This window comes from Condylostylus longicornis, unplaced genomic scaffold, assembly GCF_029603195.1.
Source record: "Condylostylus longicornis isolate FDR11 unplaced genomic scaffold, ASM2960319v2 ptg000081l, whole genome shotgun sequence".
NCBI classification, from domain to species: domain Eukaryota; kingdom Metazoa; phylum Arthropoda; class Insecta; order Diptera; family Dolichopodidae; genus Condylostylus; species Condylostylus longicornis.
In genome coordinates this window covers 4,157,178-4,176,131 of record NW_026578049.1, presented here as the reverse complement: position 1 = coordinate 4,176,131, position 18,954 = coordinate 4,157,178, and the positions used below count along the sequence as shown (strand labels likewise).

Genomic DNA, 18,954 nt, shown 5'->3' with positions numbered 1-18,954 from the left:
TGATCCAATTTTTAGGAAACTGAAAATATTATGTATGAGAAAAACAATTTTGTTTTTGAATTTTTTTTTGTTGTGTTCTTGTACTAAATTGAAAAATTTTTAAAGAATTTTCTATTTTTATATATTTTGTACTATTATAAATAAAATGAAATTTAAATAAATAAAAGTTAATTGTCTATTTTCATTTTTTTGTTTTTATATTTTTTAAATTTATCTGAAAATATGTATACGATTTATATTTACACTACTTATAAGCTTACATCTATTCATGTATTTGTTTTTGTTAAATTTCTTCACAATTAAATTGTTAAATTTAATTCTCTTAAAAGAAAAAAAAACAAATCTAAAGTGAACCACACATGATCAAATGCATCTCATGCTTTCCAAAAAATTTTTGTAATAATCTGTCAATCTTTGTAATAACACGACTTTTGTTGGTTAAAGTAATTTCAAGAATGTAAAACAGTACCTACATTTAAATATTGTTTTTGTAACTTGTATGATTTTTCACAAGAAGATATAAATATTAAGCAAAATCTGCTAATTATTGTTTTTAAAATTGGGACCCAATAGAAATTTTTATATACATACATATAATTCAGTTCAGTCAAAACTGAGATATAAAAGTGTACATAAATACAGACACATTTTAAATCAGGGGTTAAAAATAATTTCTTTGCATTTCATTAATATTTCGTTTCGTTAAGAATTTCGTCAAATAACATGTGATTTATGCGATCACAATACCTTCCTTATTATAACAAATGGGTATGAAAAAAAAAAATTCATTTTAAAAATATTTCCATTATTTTGTTTATTATTTACAAAATTTATTTACAATTGTTTGTGCAGTGAAATGGTGTGACTGATGTTAATTTATATTTGTCATAATGATGAATTAAAAAAAAACAACAGAACGAAAAGAAAACAAGAGAAATTTGAAAAAGTGAGCGTAGAAAATTTCTTCTTTTTTGATTTGATTGATTTTGTCAGAAACACTCTATATTAGAGAGTAGGTACGAAAATTTTAATTATTAATTTTTAAAAATGTTCTGTAATAGGATCAAACCAAACCTGTCATTGATCATAATTAAAATTAATTTTTATATACATACATACATACATATACAAATTTGTCGAAATTTAAAAATTTTTATAGGTATTCACTTTATATTTTCTAACAAATTTAAATCGCAAAGGATGGTAGATTTTGATTTACTAAAGAAAAAATTAAAGGTAGAAAGGATGGAGTTGAAGTTATAGAGGGCCCGCCCTAAGTTGTAATAGACCAAGGAGTTTCTAGGAAATTATGATTAGAAGCGATATAGAAAAATAATAGGAATATATAGGAATTAAATGGTAATGCTAGTGGGTCTTCTAGCGGAACTCAGGATTGCAGACTCTGTGCGTAAATGAACAAGTTTGATGCTTGCAGTTAAAGAATGGTCTGAAATCAATTATTAAGGAAGAATTATTTTGGAACTGCACAAAAATTTGTAAAATTGGAATATATTCATGTTACAACGAATTCAAGAAACGCTATTCTCTCTTTACAAAGCATTTTCTCTATTTATACGCAATTGCCATAAAATTGAGGAACATTTGATTAAAACGTCATTATTTTTAATTGTAGATTATTTTTTTTATCAAAATATTGGCCTATAACACTACAATCTAAATAATTTATTAATCTTAAATAAACTAGTTAAAATAATGCTAATTCTATTTTCACTCAAAACGTAAAATTATGCAACTTTATACTATAAATATAATATGTAATTTATTTCGAAATAAAAAATAACAATTAAAATTAGATTAGATAATTTTTTTACCAATTAATGATACAATGAAACAATTAGTGTAACATTTACCACAGCATTCACTCACTTTAGTATGTATGGGTACGTTATTTATAAAATTTGAAATGTGAGAATAAAAATTTTTTTATTTACACTTGTTTCTATTTAAAAATAAATCTATATTAGCATGTATACATGTGTATTATATAAAATCGAATGGTTATTTATATTTTTTATTTTAAAATAAACGTAATTACTTAATTAGATTTTTGTATTGACAAAACGCTAAAATTATTGGCATGGGTAGTATAAAAGTAAGCAAATCAAAATTTAATTAAATATCTGAACGATGTACATAATTGTGTATGTGTTTCTGCTATTTGAAATCCTTTATGAAAATTCCAGGATATCAGACTAAAATAATATTGTAAACTGATATTAGAACAGAGGTTAAAGTATAATAAAAATTAATATCTGCCTATTTTCAGTTCATGTAGGCCTTTTTTGTAGTTCTTCAAGACCTTTGCATTAATATGCAGCATGACCATTTTAGTCTAATTTTTTTAGGAAACATTTCTGAGGGCATTGATCTTGGAGGATTTATGTTCAATTATTTCCTCTTTATTTTCGGTATCAATTTGTATACAATTAAAATATGTTTGAACTAAATATTAAGTTAAAATATGTTTGAAGTCTCCAGCTCAAGAGTGTCTTCAAATGAACACGTCAATAGCAGACTGACGGGCATAATTAGGCCGACCTTATTATCTTATTATCGCAAATATTTCCTTCTTGGTCTTACATATGTATTTGTATACAAATCAATTGCCTGTCTATTAATTGAACTGAAGTACTGATTTTACTGCAAATTATTTATTTTAATTCTGTTATTACAATTGCTAAGAAAAATAAATATGTAGGTCTTTAAATAAAATGTAGGTGCAATATATTGTAAATAACATAAATAAGTATATTAAATTTATTTTATTTTTTAAAACTCCTATACTTAACCCTTAAAAACGCAATAGGGTTGCTTGCTAGTTGTTTGTTACTTTAAAATTTTGATTACTTGTCATCTTAAAAGTTAAAAATATATAATTTCGAATAATAAATTTTATTCAATTATTTTTTATTGTTATATTAATTATAATTGATTATTTTAGGTGTTGCAGATGGGGTAGGTGGTTGGCGAAGTTATGGGATTGATCCTGGAGAATTTTCATCATTTTTAATGAAAACATGTGAACGACTAGTCCATTGTGTTAATTTTAATCCACAACGACCTGTAAATCTATTAGCTTATAGTTACTGTGAATTACTAGAACAAAAGAAACCTATTTTAGGTAAGTTTTTTTTTTTTATAAATTTTAATATTATTTTTATTTAAAATTTTAAATATATATACGTAATATAAAATAATCAACAAAATTCATAATTAAAATTACGAAATCAATTTAAGGAGGGTAGGGGTAATATTCTTAAAATTTCATAAAATAAAAATATTTTTGAAAAACAATTAGTAAAAATTATTTTAAAATTCGACATTAAGAACTAAGGTCAACTATTCTATTAATGGGTGGTCATCATATTTGATTTTTTTTTTTTAAGTAGCTAGAGCTACATTTATACATAAATTGAACTGATAAGATATGAAAATAAATTTGTATTTAAATAAATACAATGTCATAAAATAAGTATATGCGTTTGTAAGTATTTGTTTTATTCAAAAAAAAAAAAAACTTTTGTAAACAATCCAATTGTAATGTAAAAAAAAGCTCTTCTTTTTTTTTCTAAACCGTGTTTTAGAATTTAAATGTTTGTGTAAATAAATACAAATTTTGTTTTTAAAATATACACACCATGTGTATAAAAAAATAAATAATAATTAAGATCAATTTGGCGCCATTTTAGTACATGATTTTCAAAAATAGAAAATTTTTTATAGTAAATATTATAAAATGGTACTAATTTAATTTTTTATTGCGTTGCTAAAAAATATGAATGAAATTTTCTTCTTATCATAATTTCAAAATGTAGATTAAAATTATCCTAAAACTATAGTGAAAGAATGATTTAACTCTATTGTGGCCTGTCGGACGTACAAATGAATTTCTGAAACCATAATAACTAGGTCTAGACTAGGTTAATCTGAAATTTTATTTAAAATTTTTGATTTACAATTTTCAAAAACGTTTGGAAATTAAAATCGCCAAAATTATTCTATTTTTTCAATAGTTTTCTGAAATTAATTAAAAATTTTTGAAATTAATTACAATCTAATTCAAATTCTAATAGTTAAAATTAAGTTTTCTAAGTTTTAATTAAATTAATTTCAAAGAAGAAATTTTAATATAAACAAGCTCGTCTTATCTTTATAAATAATTTCGTTAACAATATTTACATTTTTGATCTTTGCCTTTAATTTTCTACATATTTAAAAATTATTGATAATGGAAAATATTATTTTTCTAATTATGCAATATTGATTGAAGGATTCAATTTTTATTGATTTCAATTCAATTATTGCGCTTATCTATTAACATGAAATAACAGAAATTTTAAAAATTAAGTATTTCAATGAAGCAATTAGAAAATCAGTTTCTTGTGATTCGCACAAAACTTAAATGTTTAACAATATTTCTTTAAAAAAATTGCAAAATATTTAATTTTCAAACGTTCTTAATAAATCTTGATTTAAATATTATTTGAGTTTTTGAAAGAGTTTTACATATTCCATATTTTTATAGAACATTTAAAATATCGTACAATTCTGGTAGTGTAAAAAGATTTTACATAAATTTTTTAGTATCAATTATAAAACAAAACAAATAATTTTAAAACCAATGTTCTTAAAAACACCAAATGAGCAATCAGTTGGTTTCATAACCTTAATATAAAAATATACATATGTATGTACATATGTAGTATTATTTTGAATGGCGTTTCCTCAGTCTCTTTAACAATTATTATAGTCATTACAACAAAAATGAATTTATTTTCAGTTACGTGAATTCAAAAGCAAAAAAAAACAAAGTTTTACAACACGTTTTTAATTTAATTCATTTAAATTTATTTACTCTCACTCTTACAAAATAAAAATTATTGCAAAATTTTTATTTAGAAATTTTATGCAGGAAAAAAAATGCATATTATGTAATTTACTTAAATATTTTTGCATTTCCGCCAAATCAAATGAAATATTTTTATTTCACAATTTGTTTTTTTTATTATTTATTTTTAGTTACATGGAATTACCTTTGCATTTTACCTTTATTTTTAATTTTAAATCCAGCATGCCTCATTGAATTTTATTTTAGTTGGATTCAAAAGTTACAGTTTTAGTTAGAAGAAGCAATGAATTTTTTACTAAGTTTTTCTCAATTTCGTTTTTTGTTTGATTGTCTGGAAGTCAAATATGTATGTATGTACATATACATATGTAATTGAAATTTTTTAGGAATTTTTAAACTCTAATAATTCGCAGTTCTCAAAATAACGTGATGTGTCAATAATAATTAATTTGCGTGGAGAACTTACCCAAACACTATATACCTGTGTAGTTTTCAAATGTGTTTTCAATATTTGTTGTATTTTTCCAAAAATTTCGAAAAATTATTAATTATATGCATATATTTAAGAAATATGTAATAATTTATAGACGTCATCTTACAAAATTTCAAGTAAATTAAGAAATTCATGTAACTTTTTCAGATTAATTTTTCAATCTTCTTCAAATTGCAGATTGTGAAACTTGTTTATTTCTTTGAAACCGGAGGCTGCGAAAATTCCAATTCAACTTTTAATTAATTACTTACCTACCCTCTTAATACAATATTTTCGCAATATTGAAACACGCTACTTACTTATTGTTGTTAAGTACGTTTGAATATATGTATAAGTTACTTATGTAGATCTAAGATCTCGTACAACATTGTATAAATTTCAATTGATTTAAGAAAATCATTTTTCTTTTTTTTTTTACAATTGTTATTATTATTTGTATTTAAAATTATTCTGTTTATTATTTTAATTTTTTTATTTTCAATGTAAATTGGAAAACATTCACATAACGCTGTGAACTTTAACCTTAGTTTAATTTGACTAATAATTTACACTATCAAAAAATATCAGGGAATATAATATAGTAAATACACTACATATATAATTTTTAAGACTCGCACTATCTCCTTATTTACATATGTAAGTAGGTACAATATAGTGTGTATCTAAAAGGAAGCAAGTGTGTAGATATGATGTTAAATTATTATTGTGGCGTCATTATTATTTACGATAACGCATGTTGAAATATAGAGATTTGGAAAATAAAACAAAATATATGTATGTACTTGCGTATGTACATATTAATTTAAAATTTTTAATTTTTCCATTATTATTGTTGTTATTGTTATCAATGATATTATTTTTTATGACTATGATGACGACTGACGAGCCTTCTTTTTACTCAGTGATTATAGAAAAAAAAAATTAATAAACAGAAAAATTATAAAACTATAATAAATTTGTTTTTTTTTTTATATTGAAAAACACTAAGTGGATAAATTAACATAATAATAGTTTAGTTTAACTAAACACATACTTGAAAAATTTTTATTTTTAAAATATTATATTGTATAATACAAACAGAGTGATTCCAAAAGCAAAGAGAAGAAATTCTATTTTGTGGAGTAAATTAAAATTTAAAATAGTTGTAAAATTACTGTTCTTGTTTAAATGTTTTAAATAATATTGATGACATTATTACATATGTATCTGATTGGAGATTTTAGTAATGTTGCCAGACATATTTATATACGCTCTTAAATGTTTAGTGATTTTTGTTTCTCATTATTTTTATGTTTCATAATTTCATTCCTTGCATGAACGACTGCATTGTGTATTTTCTAAATTAGCTTTATAATTACCATTAGATGCGTCTAGTTGATTCTACTTAAATTAGTAATAAAATAGTTTATTAGTCTAATAAAAAGCATTCTACTTTGACATTTTACTTGGTATTATATGTAGGTATTTGCACAACATTCACCTCGCAAATGTTAATTACTTAAATTATGTAATATTGAAAACCAGTATTAACGCAATTTGAGTGTTAGGAAAATGCTTTTTGAACATTATATTTCAATTTTAAAGAAAATTGATAAATCCTTCATAAAAATATTGCCCTAAATAAAATCTGTTATATCGAAAAAGGATGGAATCGAAAAATATCGAAAACTGAACTGAATTGTATACTATTGATAAATAAAAATGTTAATTAAACGACAAATAGAATCAATATAATGAAATATAAAAAATTTCAGAAATTAGGTGACTTGAAAAACTGATTGCATATCAAGACTTTTCTTTAATTTCCCTGTACACGACTAGTTAAATTGCTTTGCATCATATTGATTGCATAGAATTGTATGTTCGCAAGTGTTAGTAAATTATATTTCCTTATAAATATATATGTATGTATATGTTTGCGTGTATGTGAATTATGTATTAAGATCTAGTGATATTATTTTAATTTTAAATCAAACTTGTTTTTGTATTCGCTATTTTAATACACGACCTGAATTTTGCATGGAGAATAAAAACAAAATTTTTTTTTTCAATATTTAAAGTTAAAATTATCTTTGACATTTTGTAAAAAAAAAAATGTTATTGTATGCTTTAAATTATTAGATTTTTATTTATTTTTATTTTTTTATTTGCATATTATAATTTTTTGGCAAAAATAATAAATTTAGACAAAAAATTGCGTTTTTCACTTTCTTTACGAAATTCACGATCGTGACCAAACAAAAATAATAAGTATGGATGTTCTATACATGCGAAGTATATGCTTATATATACATATGTACATACATATGTACATAATATTTACGTTATTGCTATTATTGTGTTAATTTGTTTTTTTTTTTCTGTTTGGACTTTGAATTTTTATAAACAAAAAGGAAAAAATAAATTTTAATGCGTATATTAGCGCTTGTATTTGTATATGTAGTGATATTCGTTAAGGTACAGTGAATTGAAAAAATTTACTACTACTGGTTTTACAGGAATAAATTTTATTTTATGAATTGATTTTACTGTTATACCCGCTTTATGAATTTTGCTATGAATTTATTAAGAAAGTTTTACTAATTTTTTTTCATAAAATAAAATTGACATAATATGTAGGTATGTACATATGTATGCAAATACATACAATAATTATGACACATTAATATTGACACAAATACAAAGTACACATAAATACACTCAATTGCAGTATTAAGCAAATAATTAACTTCAAAGATAGTTTGATAATAGATGGCAGTATTTTAGAACCGAATTCGAATTTAGTTTTTATAATTTCAATTTATTTATTGAAAAATGTTACAGGATGAATATCTATTTTTTCTATTCACTGTAATTATATTATTTATTACATTGTAAAAACAATTTCATTTATTTAATACTTTTTTTCATTTTAAATCAATCATCAATTATTATAAGAATTTATTTTGAAATAGGGTTATAAAATTTATTTTAATTATGATTTCATTTATATATACATACATATGTATGTGCAATAACAATTTTTTAATTAAATATTTGAATTTTATAGAAGTTTATGAATTATATTTACATACATATGTATGTATGTATGTAAATGAGTACTTAAAAGATTTATAGAAAATAGGTTATGTTCGTTGCAAAATGCGTTTAATATTTGAATATTATTCCATTATACTTATCATTGAATAAAATTTCTATAATATACATACATACATACACATATAAATTACATTGATACATTGGTGTACAAATTTTACTTTTAAAATTAAATTTATTAAGTTTTATTGAGAAATTACGGTTTCTTCTGTTGCCCGTATTGTTTTTTTTATAGCTGTTGATTGATTTTGTTAACATACTCTTTATCCTTGAAGATAGATAAGCTAGAGCTTAAAGTATGTATGTAAAGGCAAAATTTTAAAAGCTGATATCATTTTTTTGATAAATTTCAAATCCAAACTACATATGTACATGTACATGTATGTACATATGTATGTTCTAAATATGTATGTATATGGAATAAATTTTTTTTGCGTATAATTTGTTGTCGCATTGTAAAGTTTTGCCCTGATATATCAATAATTCGATACACGACCTTTTCCACTAAACAGTTTTATTCCATATTATATTTTTAATTCTCCAACAGAAAACTTCAATTAACACATGCTTACGGTATGGAAAACATTGGAATTTTCATTTAATAAATAGTAATAAATATAATTAAAATTTTTCATTCGAAACGTGTGTAATAAAATTTTTGAATATGCAACAATCATTAAAGAAATATTCATATTGCATTAATGAAATAAGTGTTGGTATAAAAATAAAAATTACTTTTGCATATTAAGTAGATTGATTACATTTTTTGTAAAACATTTATTAAATACCTTTGATTTTTTTTTATAATTCCCTTATCACAATAATTCTAAATCATTGAAAATATAAACAATTTTATATACTTATGTATGTTTAAATAAACATATTTATGTACATACAGTTAATTAACAAAAACAAAGCAAATACATATATACATACAAATTGAGTGACAATAATTTTGTAATAATTGTCATTACCGATGATAAACAACATACATACATACATATATTATTAGCACATATTTACAAATTTTTAATAACAAAATTATTGTGTTCTTGTTTACACTTTTTGTATAACAAATAATTTATAAATAGAAATAATTAAATTAACTGCAATATGAATCAGTACATGATTGCTTTATATAACAATGAATCAAGTGAAATAAATTATCGTTTTTTTTAGCACGATACAAAAATATAATATTTAATTATTTAATAAGTACAAAATGTTGTCATTTATCAAATTACATACATTTTATTTTAGTTTAATTTTCTGACATTTTTTCTTTAATTATAAATTTTGTGAGATTTGAAAATAATAGCTAACAAGTATTGAAGTAATTTTTGATAATATCAAAAATATTTCATATAATGTTATATTCAATTACCATTAGACAAACTATTTTATAATAATTATTTTCTTTAATAATTAACACCTGTTCTGTTTTTGAATTTAGAATTATTCTAAAAATTTGTGTGTAAACAATTAATGAATTAAAAATACACAATAATAAAGTGAAAATTAAATTTGCTTCTGTCATGTTTTGGTTGATTAAACTTTTATTTTTATAATTCATCATTAAAGATTTGAAAACAAATTCGCCCCCATTTAAATTTATTAATTTTCTTCAAAAAAAAGAAGTCTTATATAAATTAGTTATTAAAATAATTATTTTTTGTTATTAAAGGTATATTTGTTTTAATCCTATCAGTGGCAATCCACAGATTCTGCCAATATATGAAAATAGGCTGTAGCAAAAATATTTTTTGAAGATATTTAGAAAAATCTTTTGAAAAATTTTAAATTTAATTTGTATTTTTTTACTTACATATTTCATTCTTTGTCATTTTCTAAAAATAATTTGAAATAATTAAATTTAGAATTTTGAATACAGTAATAATGAAAAATTACTTCTTATTTTAAGAACTTAAGATTTAGTTGAAAAATACTAATTTTTGGGAAAAATAATTATTGTGACCTGAAAGGGTTAAAGAAACTTTTTATTTTTATTGAATTATTTCAAGCAGAACGTACGAGTACTATTATGTATGTATAATGAAATGCAATTATATTACAAAAATTTAATTTTTAATTATAATTATGTAAAATGATTTTACAGTAGTGTATAACATTCAGTTTCAATTTTAATGCCATTATATTAAATAATTTTATGTTTATAATAAATTGTTTTTTAAAATTGTAGGCATGAAAGTAATTTCCTTATTATTTACATATAATGATGTGCACGGAAGTATATTTGAGAAAATTTCAAATGCGTATTATATATGATTTGTAAAACGCATAGAATTCTGTATTATAAAAATTATAAAAAGTAGAGGTATTGGATTTTAAGGCGTTTTTTAATTTGATTTAATCTTGAACAACATATTTCGTTCTTTCCAATAATATTCTAAAAATTATATTAATAATTTTCTATGAGAATTAATAATTATGGCTTAATAAATAATTTATTCTCATAATATAAAATTTTAAAAAATTTTTTAACAATTATTATTAACACTTTATTTAAATGATTATTAAGAAAAATTTTAATACTTAGTGTGAGACCTTGTCATATAAAATCAAAAAAACAATCAATTTTTAAGGAAATGGTTTATTGCTGTTCTATTTCCAATTGTATTTTTATCTTAGAAAAAATCCAATTCTGTGGAATCTTATAAATTTTAAAGAGATTTTCTAATATTCTTTATCCCCTGCTGTGAAATGGTCTTTTCAAAAAGCAATTTAATTTAAATGATTTTTTCTTTTTGATTTGTATATGTGTTATTTTTATACCCTGCACTTCGTGAAGGGTATATTAACTTTGGTATGGAGTTTGTAACTACTTGAAGGAGTCATCTGCGGTATGGACATATATATATATTCTTGCTCAGCGTAAAATTCTGCGTCGATTTAGACATGTCCGTCTGTCCGTCCGTCCGTCCGTCCGTTCGCACGATAACTCAAAAACGAATAATGCAATCGACACCAAACTTTCACAAGTTTTTTCTTTTGTGCCAAGGACGAGCCCTATTGTTATTGGACTAATTCGGACAACGGGTTCGGGTAGCTGCCATACAACTCAAAGAGTTTATTTTAAATATTTCAAAAACTAATAAAGCTATAAATATAAAACTTTGTATACATGTGTCCAATTATATTCTACACATGCTCTAAAAATTATAATGGGATAGCTGCACCGGTTCGGGTGGCTGCCATACAACTCCAACAGCAAATTTTTTATATTCGGCAAAATAATAAAGTCAGATTCATTAAACTTGGCAGTCATGTGTCCAATTATAGGTCAAATATACTTCTGAAGTTTTAGAGAAATTGCTTTACAGGTTCGGGTACCTGCCATACAACTCCAGAAGCTAATTTTAAATATTTGGAAAAATAATAAAGTCAGATTCATGAAACTTGGCAGTTGGATGTCCGATTATAGATCAGATATATTTGTGAAGTTTTAGAGGAATTGCTTGACAGGTTCGGGTACCTGCCATACAACTCCAGAAGCTAATTTTAAATATTTGGAAAAATAATAAAGTCAGATTGATGAAACTTGGCAGTTGTGTGTCCAATTATAGGTCAGACATATTTCTAAAGTTTTAATGGGATTGCTTGACAGGTTCGAGTAGCTCCCATACAAGTCTTAAAGCTTATTCTTAATATTTGGAAAAATTATAAAGTCAGATCCATGAAACTTGGCAGTTGTGTGTCCGATTATAGATCATATATATTTGTGAAGTTTTAGTGGAATTGCTTGACAGGTTCGGGGACTTGCCAAACAACTCCAAAAGCATATTTTAAATATTTGGAAAAATAATAAAGTCAGATTCATGATACTTGGCAGTTGTGTGTCCGATTGTAGATCAGATATATTTGTGAAGTTTTGATGGAATAGTTTGACAGGTTCAGGTACTTGCCATACAACTCCAAAAGGTAATTTTAAATATTTGGAAAAATTATAAAGTCAGATTCATGAAACTTGGCAGTCGGATGTCCAATTATAGGTCAGACATATCCGTGAAGTTTCTATAGAATGACTTCACAGGTTCGAGTAATTGCTACACAATAACGAAAGGTGCAGGGTATTATTCAATCGGTTTATACCGACTGAAACGTTTTTACTTGTTTAAATGTTTATTGAGAAAAATTTCGACTACTTGTTGATACATAAAGAAAAATTTTAAAGATTTATGGGAATATTGTGAAAAATCTTTAATAAAATCAATTTCTTAATAAATTTAAGAAATTTTCGGTTTTATAAATTTCATTCAATTTTTAAAATAATGTTAAAGAAATGGAACTAATTTTTTAAATTTATTTTATAAGTTTATTGTTTATTTTTTTAATACAATATAAATAAAATTGTTAAATATTGAATTATTATTTAAATATTCAGATATTTTTCTAAAAAATTATTGATAGGCGCTATACTATAATTATACTGTCTGTCAACTGTTAAGCCATAAAATGAAAAATATAATAGTGGAAATTCATACATGAATTAGAAAAGAATTGGCAAATAAAATTTCCGAATTTTTTACTATAAGACTGCATTGTGAAGAATCATTGTGAGGGCTTAATTACCTGATTATTACTATGGTAAAAATAACATAAAGCTCTAAAATAGATTTAGATAAACTACATAATATTCATATTTACAGAACAGCAAATCAGAATACGTCATGTCTCATTAATAATCAGTTTATACTGGTAATAAAATTATGTACAAATATTTTATGTGTATATATAATTTAAGAAACATGCTATAACACATTAAACAATGTAACACATTAAATTAAAAATTTGCTCTTATTTTTAAGACAAATTTTTTTATTATCCAATTTACAAATTATTTTGATCCTATTTATCCTAGAACGATAAAATTATAAAATTTGTATATGTAATATCTACACCGTTGTTCAGCTTTCATCTATAAATGTACAATAATTTCGAATGAATAACTTTATTATATATTTTAAATTCTTTATTTAACAATATATAATTAAAATTTAATTATTATATTCAATTAATTTAAAATAATATGAAAATGTCACTGGTTTAAAAAGTAATAAAAGAAATGACGCGAACCGCACATATAAAATATTTCTTTAAAAAAAATATATTTTTAGCTATTTTTGGCACTTCTTGTGAGGTAGCACAAGTAAATCTTAAGTGTATGTATGTATGTATATAAACAATTGTTTACACGTGTTTTATTTCGGTTACAATTCTTGTTTTGGTTATTGACAGAATTTGCATCAGAAATAAAAAAAAAGGAGAAAAAATTGTAATTGAAATAATTATTCTGCGTAGTACATACATATACATTCATATGAACCATTTAATGTATGTATCGATTAACTGCATAAAACATAAAAACGGAGAAATGTGGTGGAATAGTGTACACTATTTCTCAAAATTTTTAAAATAAATTTTGTAAAATATATAGGCGTAATATAGGCGTAACGTAATAAATATACAAATTAGCTAAACAACAATAAACTATCGTTTGGCATTTTGCTAAAAAATTAGAATTGTTATATTCCAATGAGATATCATAATATATATTGTTATATTCCATAAGAGTATTTATAATAACATTAAAAAAAACTTGATATTTAATGAATTTAATCCTGACATATCCTTCTATACTTACTTATCTTCTTGTAATAAATATTAGAAGATATAACAAAATCAATTGTTTTATAATAATTTAAACAAGTCTTACAGGAAATGCAGAAATAAGGTTAATCAGTTTATTCACTGAACAGCTCATGTGTACACACTTTTTTTTTTCATATTTGTTGATAATATTCACTATGCACGTAAATTATTTTCTTTAAAAAAAAACTTAATAAATTGTAGTTTATGACAATATAATAATAGCGAGTCAAAGATGCTAATTAATTTTATTATTAATTCATGTATGTGCTAATAAAATTTGAATGTATATTTTAATTTTCTGAATTGAGTAATTCATAAAAAAAAATGATAATTTTATTAACACAATTTTTTTTTGAAAAACTTCTTTTATTTTTTTGTATTCGTTTTTTTTATTATGTAACACATGCCCATGTTGATCTGATAATTAAATTTTCTTAATTAATTTACTTAATAATAATTTATGTATAAGGTATTACTAAAATTTTCAAAATATACATAAGAATATCTCAAATGTACATACTAACTTGAAATACAAATTTAATAATTTTAAATGATTAATATTCCAAAATTTGAGACAGACGAAAACGTAGATAATCTTAATTAATATTGAAATATTTTTTTAGACAAATGTTCAAATACTGTTTGAAGTAAGTGATTTGTGAAAGTAAATGTTAGTGAGAGATACTCGTAGGTAAAATCAAGATATAGCGATAGAAGTAAAACAGTAAAGGATTACTTTAAATTCACAGTAATTAAATTATTTGGAATTGGTATTAATGAAAATAATTAAAAACTATGATAGCATAAGAATATTATTGTATATCTCCTATGGAATCTATAACCTGTATAGATTAACCTATAGTATTTAACTCACAAATTGCAATTTTTAAGTTAATTTTACAATTTAAGTGATTAACAAGCAAATAAATTATAACATGGAATTGAGGAACATTTACGAATACTATTTATAAATATATCTGTATTATATCAATTACTTTTTTATAAATATATATTATATATAAATATAAATAAATTTAAAATATTTTACAATTTTTTACAATATTTTACATATAATAAATTTAAATATTTTACAATATTTTCAAAATTTTCCCTTTAAAATTTGAAGCAATAAGCGGACGAAGAGATTAACTTACATTTGCATTGTAAAACTATTCATTTTTTTGTTACTTATCTTCTATGTGCACTCTCAATATCGTCTTCTATTAAGTTTCTAAGCTATAAGAGTAATTACAGTTGAAAATATATGAAATTTAATTTTGTTTATCCGAGCAATTCGATTTTCGTCAAATTGTTAGTTAACCTCTTTGTCAACTTACCTCTTCAATTATAAGAAACGGTGTATAAAAAGACGGTTACATGTACAGAAATTATTAAATTAAGAATATTCTTCAAACAGAAAACAATTACTTATTAAATATACATTGGAAAAAAGAAATAAATATTCTTAAAATAAATCATATTTCAAAAATTATTGTAAAAGAAAATACTTAAAAAATAACCAAATATATACCTTATAATTACTGCGTTAATTGCTTGCATAAGTTGTTGAAATTATATAGCTCGAATAGCTCGGCAAATGAGAAAATCTAAAATAATATTTAAATGTTCATGTCGTATTCTTGTTATATTAGGGTCAACAATATTATTTAAAATAAAATTGTATTGTTTTCTTCCCACTCATTTTTTAATAATAAATTATTTTATTATAATTATATTTACCATTAATATGTCGACTAATGTCTGACTTATTAATGGTAAATACATTAGGAAAAGAATAGACAAAAGGTTGATTATTCACTTTCAAATCAGAAGTTCTATTTTACTTAAGTTTTATTAACTTAAGTACTTAAGTTTTTATTCACTTTCAAATCAGAATTCTCTGTATTTTCTAATCGATGTTTAACTTTTCCAATAAGATTATTTTTTTTTTAATTGGATTTTGCATTATTTCTCAAATTATCAAGTGAACGTCTCATTTTCAAAAACAAAGTGAATAAATTTTGTATGCATTTTAGAAAAAAACGAGATATACGCAATGCCAAATAATTCTTTTCACTAGAATATTACATTATACAATTATATAATAGTTACTCAAGTGAAGAGAAAAAGCGAGATAGACAATCAGGCCCCTAATACGTATCTCAAATTCTAGAAATGCACATTGAGCATAGTGTTTTAAAAATTTCACTTTGAAAACCTTTTAGTTTTGAATGACTTACGTTCTTTAAACTTTTCAAATAAAATTTTAACTTGATTTAAGTATTAATAAATAAATTCAAGCACTTTTGTTAAGTACTTAGTAATAGAAGTTATTTATGCGATATAGACATAATATATTAGTATATGTTTCTTGTGCATGCATTCATACACTATTTTTCAGTCTATTATAGCCAAATTCTTTTATCTGACTTTTATTTTATGAATACTCAATCGAATAAAACCAGATTTTATTTTAATTTTTTTGTCTAGTGAAATCAATTAGCATATTTTAATTTTTAAAAACTAAATTTCGTAGTAGACATTCCCAAAGTAAATAGAATGTACTCAAAATACATGTATGTATGTATGTATGAACAAAAGTAAGATATTTCTGAAAATTGAAAAAATAAATATTTAATTTTGTCAATTTTTCAAGTTTTCTAATGCAATTGACAAATGGAACAAAAAAAAAAGAGAAAAACTAGTTTCAAAAAAACTTGTAGTATAAATTTTTAAATGATTTTAATAAAATAAAAATGGAACAAATTCGCTGGTTAAAATTTGTAAAGACGTTATTAATAAAAATTTGTTTAAGTAAATTTTTGGAAAAATGAACGTTTATGAGTTCTATGAAAAAGAAAGCAAATTAGTGATAAACAAAAAGTTGCATTTTTTAAATTTTTATAGATAAAATTATTATTTGCGGAAATCTATAAAAGTTCCTGTCATCATTGCCATAAAAAATTGAATAAAATGAAAAATGAGTGAAAGACAAAAATTCACCAAAGAAAAAATGAGTAAACAGTTCTATAATTTCTTTATGACACCGAAATTTTTTCAATATAAAAATTACAATGCACAATGGCAACTATTTTTGACAGTTCAATTTTTAATGATGATACTTAATTATAATTGGGAGGCCAAAATATTTGTTGAAGTTAATTTGGTGTTTTAGCTCTCAAATTATTAAAATTTTCTTTGCAATTTTGTTTTTTTTTTTGTAGAAAGTTTCCATGGACTTCTGTTCAGCATAGACTCATCAAATTAATTTTTTTTTTTGCTTAGAAAGAAAGTTAGAATGGAAATAAGAGAAAAACTATTTGACACAATGAAATGTGGTTCTTATAAGTTGCATGTACTTACATAGGTTTTTAAATTTTTCTCTTAAATTTATTTAAATATTGACAATAGAATGTTTTATTTCATAAATCTTAACTCTTGTGCCAATTTATTACAAATACATACAGGAATTTCTTTTATCCTTCTACTTTATTTTTTTACATATTAAAAACAAAAATTTTTTAAAAATTATTATTTTAAATTTGAGAATTTTTAAAAATAATCCAATGTTTTTTTTTTGTTTTATTTAAAAAATATAATGTGTTATACTCTCATACATATATTTTATACGCCTTTAGTTTCAATACAAATTTTCTATGTCTGATTCTTAAAAACAATATAAAAGAAACGATTAAATATAACGATTTTATTCTATTCTAGGACTTGGATTTCATCCAAAATTTTTAAAAATCTCGTACATATGTATGTATTATACTAGTATAGACATATATGTGTCATATAATGTACATATTTCCATATTATCTATACTTGAGTTTTTATTTTCTTTTACTTTTATTTTTTAATAATTTTTTATTGTTTTGTTTATTAAACCGTTTTTCCAAAATAAAAATTCTAAAATTCTAATTTTTTAAAAACTTATAAAAATGAAAAATAATAATTAAATTTAATAAATAAAGAATAAATTTACATTAAAAAAAATTGATAATTTATAAATTTTCTTTTATTATTTATTGAAATTAAAATTAATTTAATAATTTTTATTATTTTTTTAATTTTAGGTAGTAGTACAGCATGCGTCTTAGTATTAAATCGTGAAAATAGTACTGTTTACACTGCTAATATTGGTGACAGTGGTTTTATGGTGGTACGTCAAGGTGAAATTATTCATAAATCAGAAGAACAACAGCATTATTTTAATACACCTTTTCAATTATCTTTACCGCCACCTGGACATGGTCATAATGTATTAAGTGATAGTCCAGAATCAGCTGATACTATGAGTTTTCCAGTTAAGGAAGGTGATGTTATTTTAGTTGCGACAGATGGTGTATTTGATAATGTGCCTGAGAAGCTTCTATTAGATGTATTAAAAGAGGTAAAAAACCATACAATTATTTGTTAAGTATACAAATTATAAAAAAATTTTTTTGTTTTCCTAAAAATATTTATAAATATTTATCCACATTTTTTTAGTTATTTTATTAAAGAATTGGAATTAATGAAGCATTTAGTCAAGCTCATAAAATTACATTGTTTTTTTTTTTTTTGAAATTCTATGTAGAATATTAGAAAATTTAATATCGGATATTAGACTAAAATTCCTATTCACCCACATTCCTATTCAACTACTATAATAATCAAATACAAATGAACTTTAAAATATTCATGGCATTTAATAAAGTTCGAATTTTTTTATTAGTGAAAGGTAATTAATATTAAGTGAAACCAATGTTGCTGGCTAAAATTAAAATTATGTAAGCTTATAGGGGGTGTTGTATGGCATACCTCGCACATCGCGATGCTC

At 22.7% G+C, this 18,954-nt stretch overlaps 1 protein-coding gene across 1 annotated transcript in view; it reads left to right on the top strand.

The window, feature by feature from the left end:
• The window catches only part of LOC129613192 (protein phosphatase PTC7 homolog), a 39,276-nt gene that overhangs the window by 18,072 nt on the left and 2,250 nt on the right, over positions 1 to 18,954 (top strand). The window contains exons 2-3 of the mRNA XM_055527158.1: positions 2,963 to 3,142; positions 18,209 to 18,525. Coding sequence (XP_055383133.1) covers positions 2,963 to 3,142; positions 18,209 to 18,525 — 497 coding nt within the window. The remainder of the gene's footprint in view (positions 1 to 2,962; positions 3,143 to 18,208; positions 18,526 to 18,954) is intronic.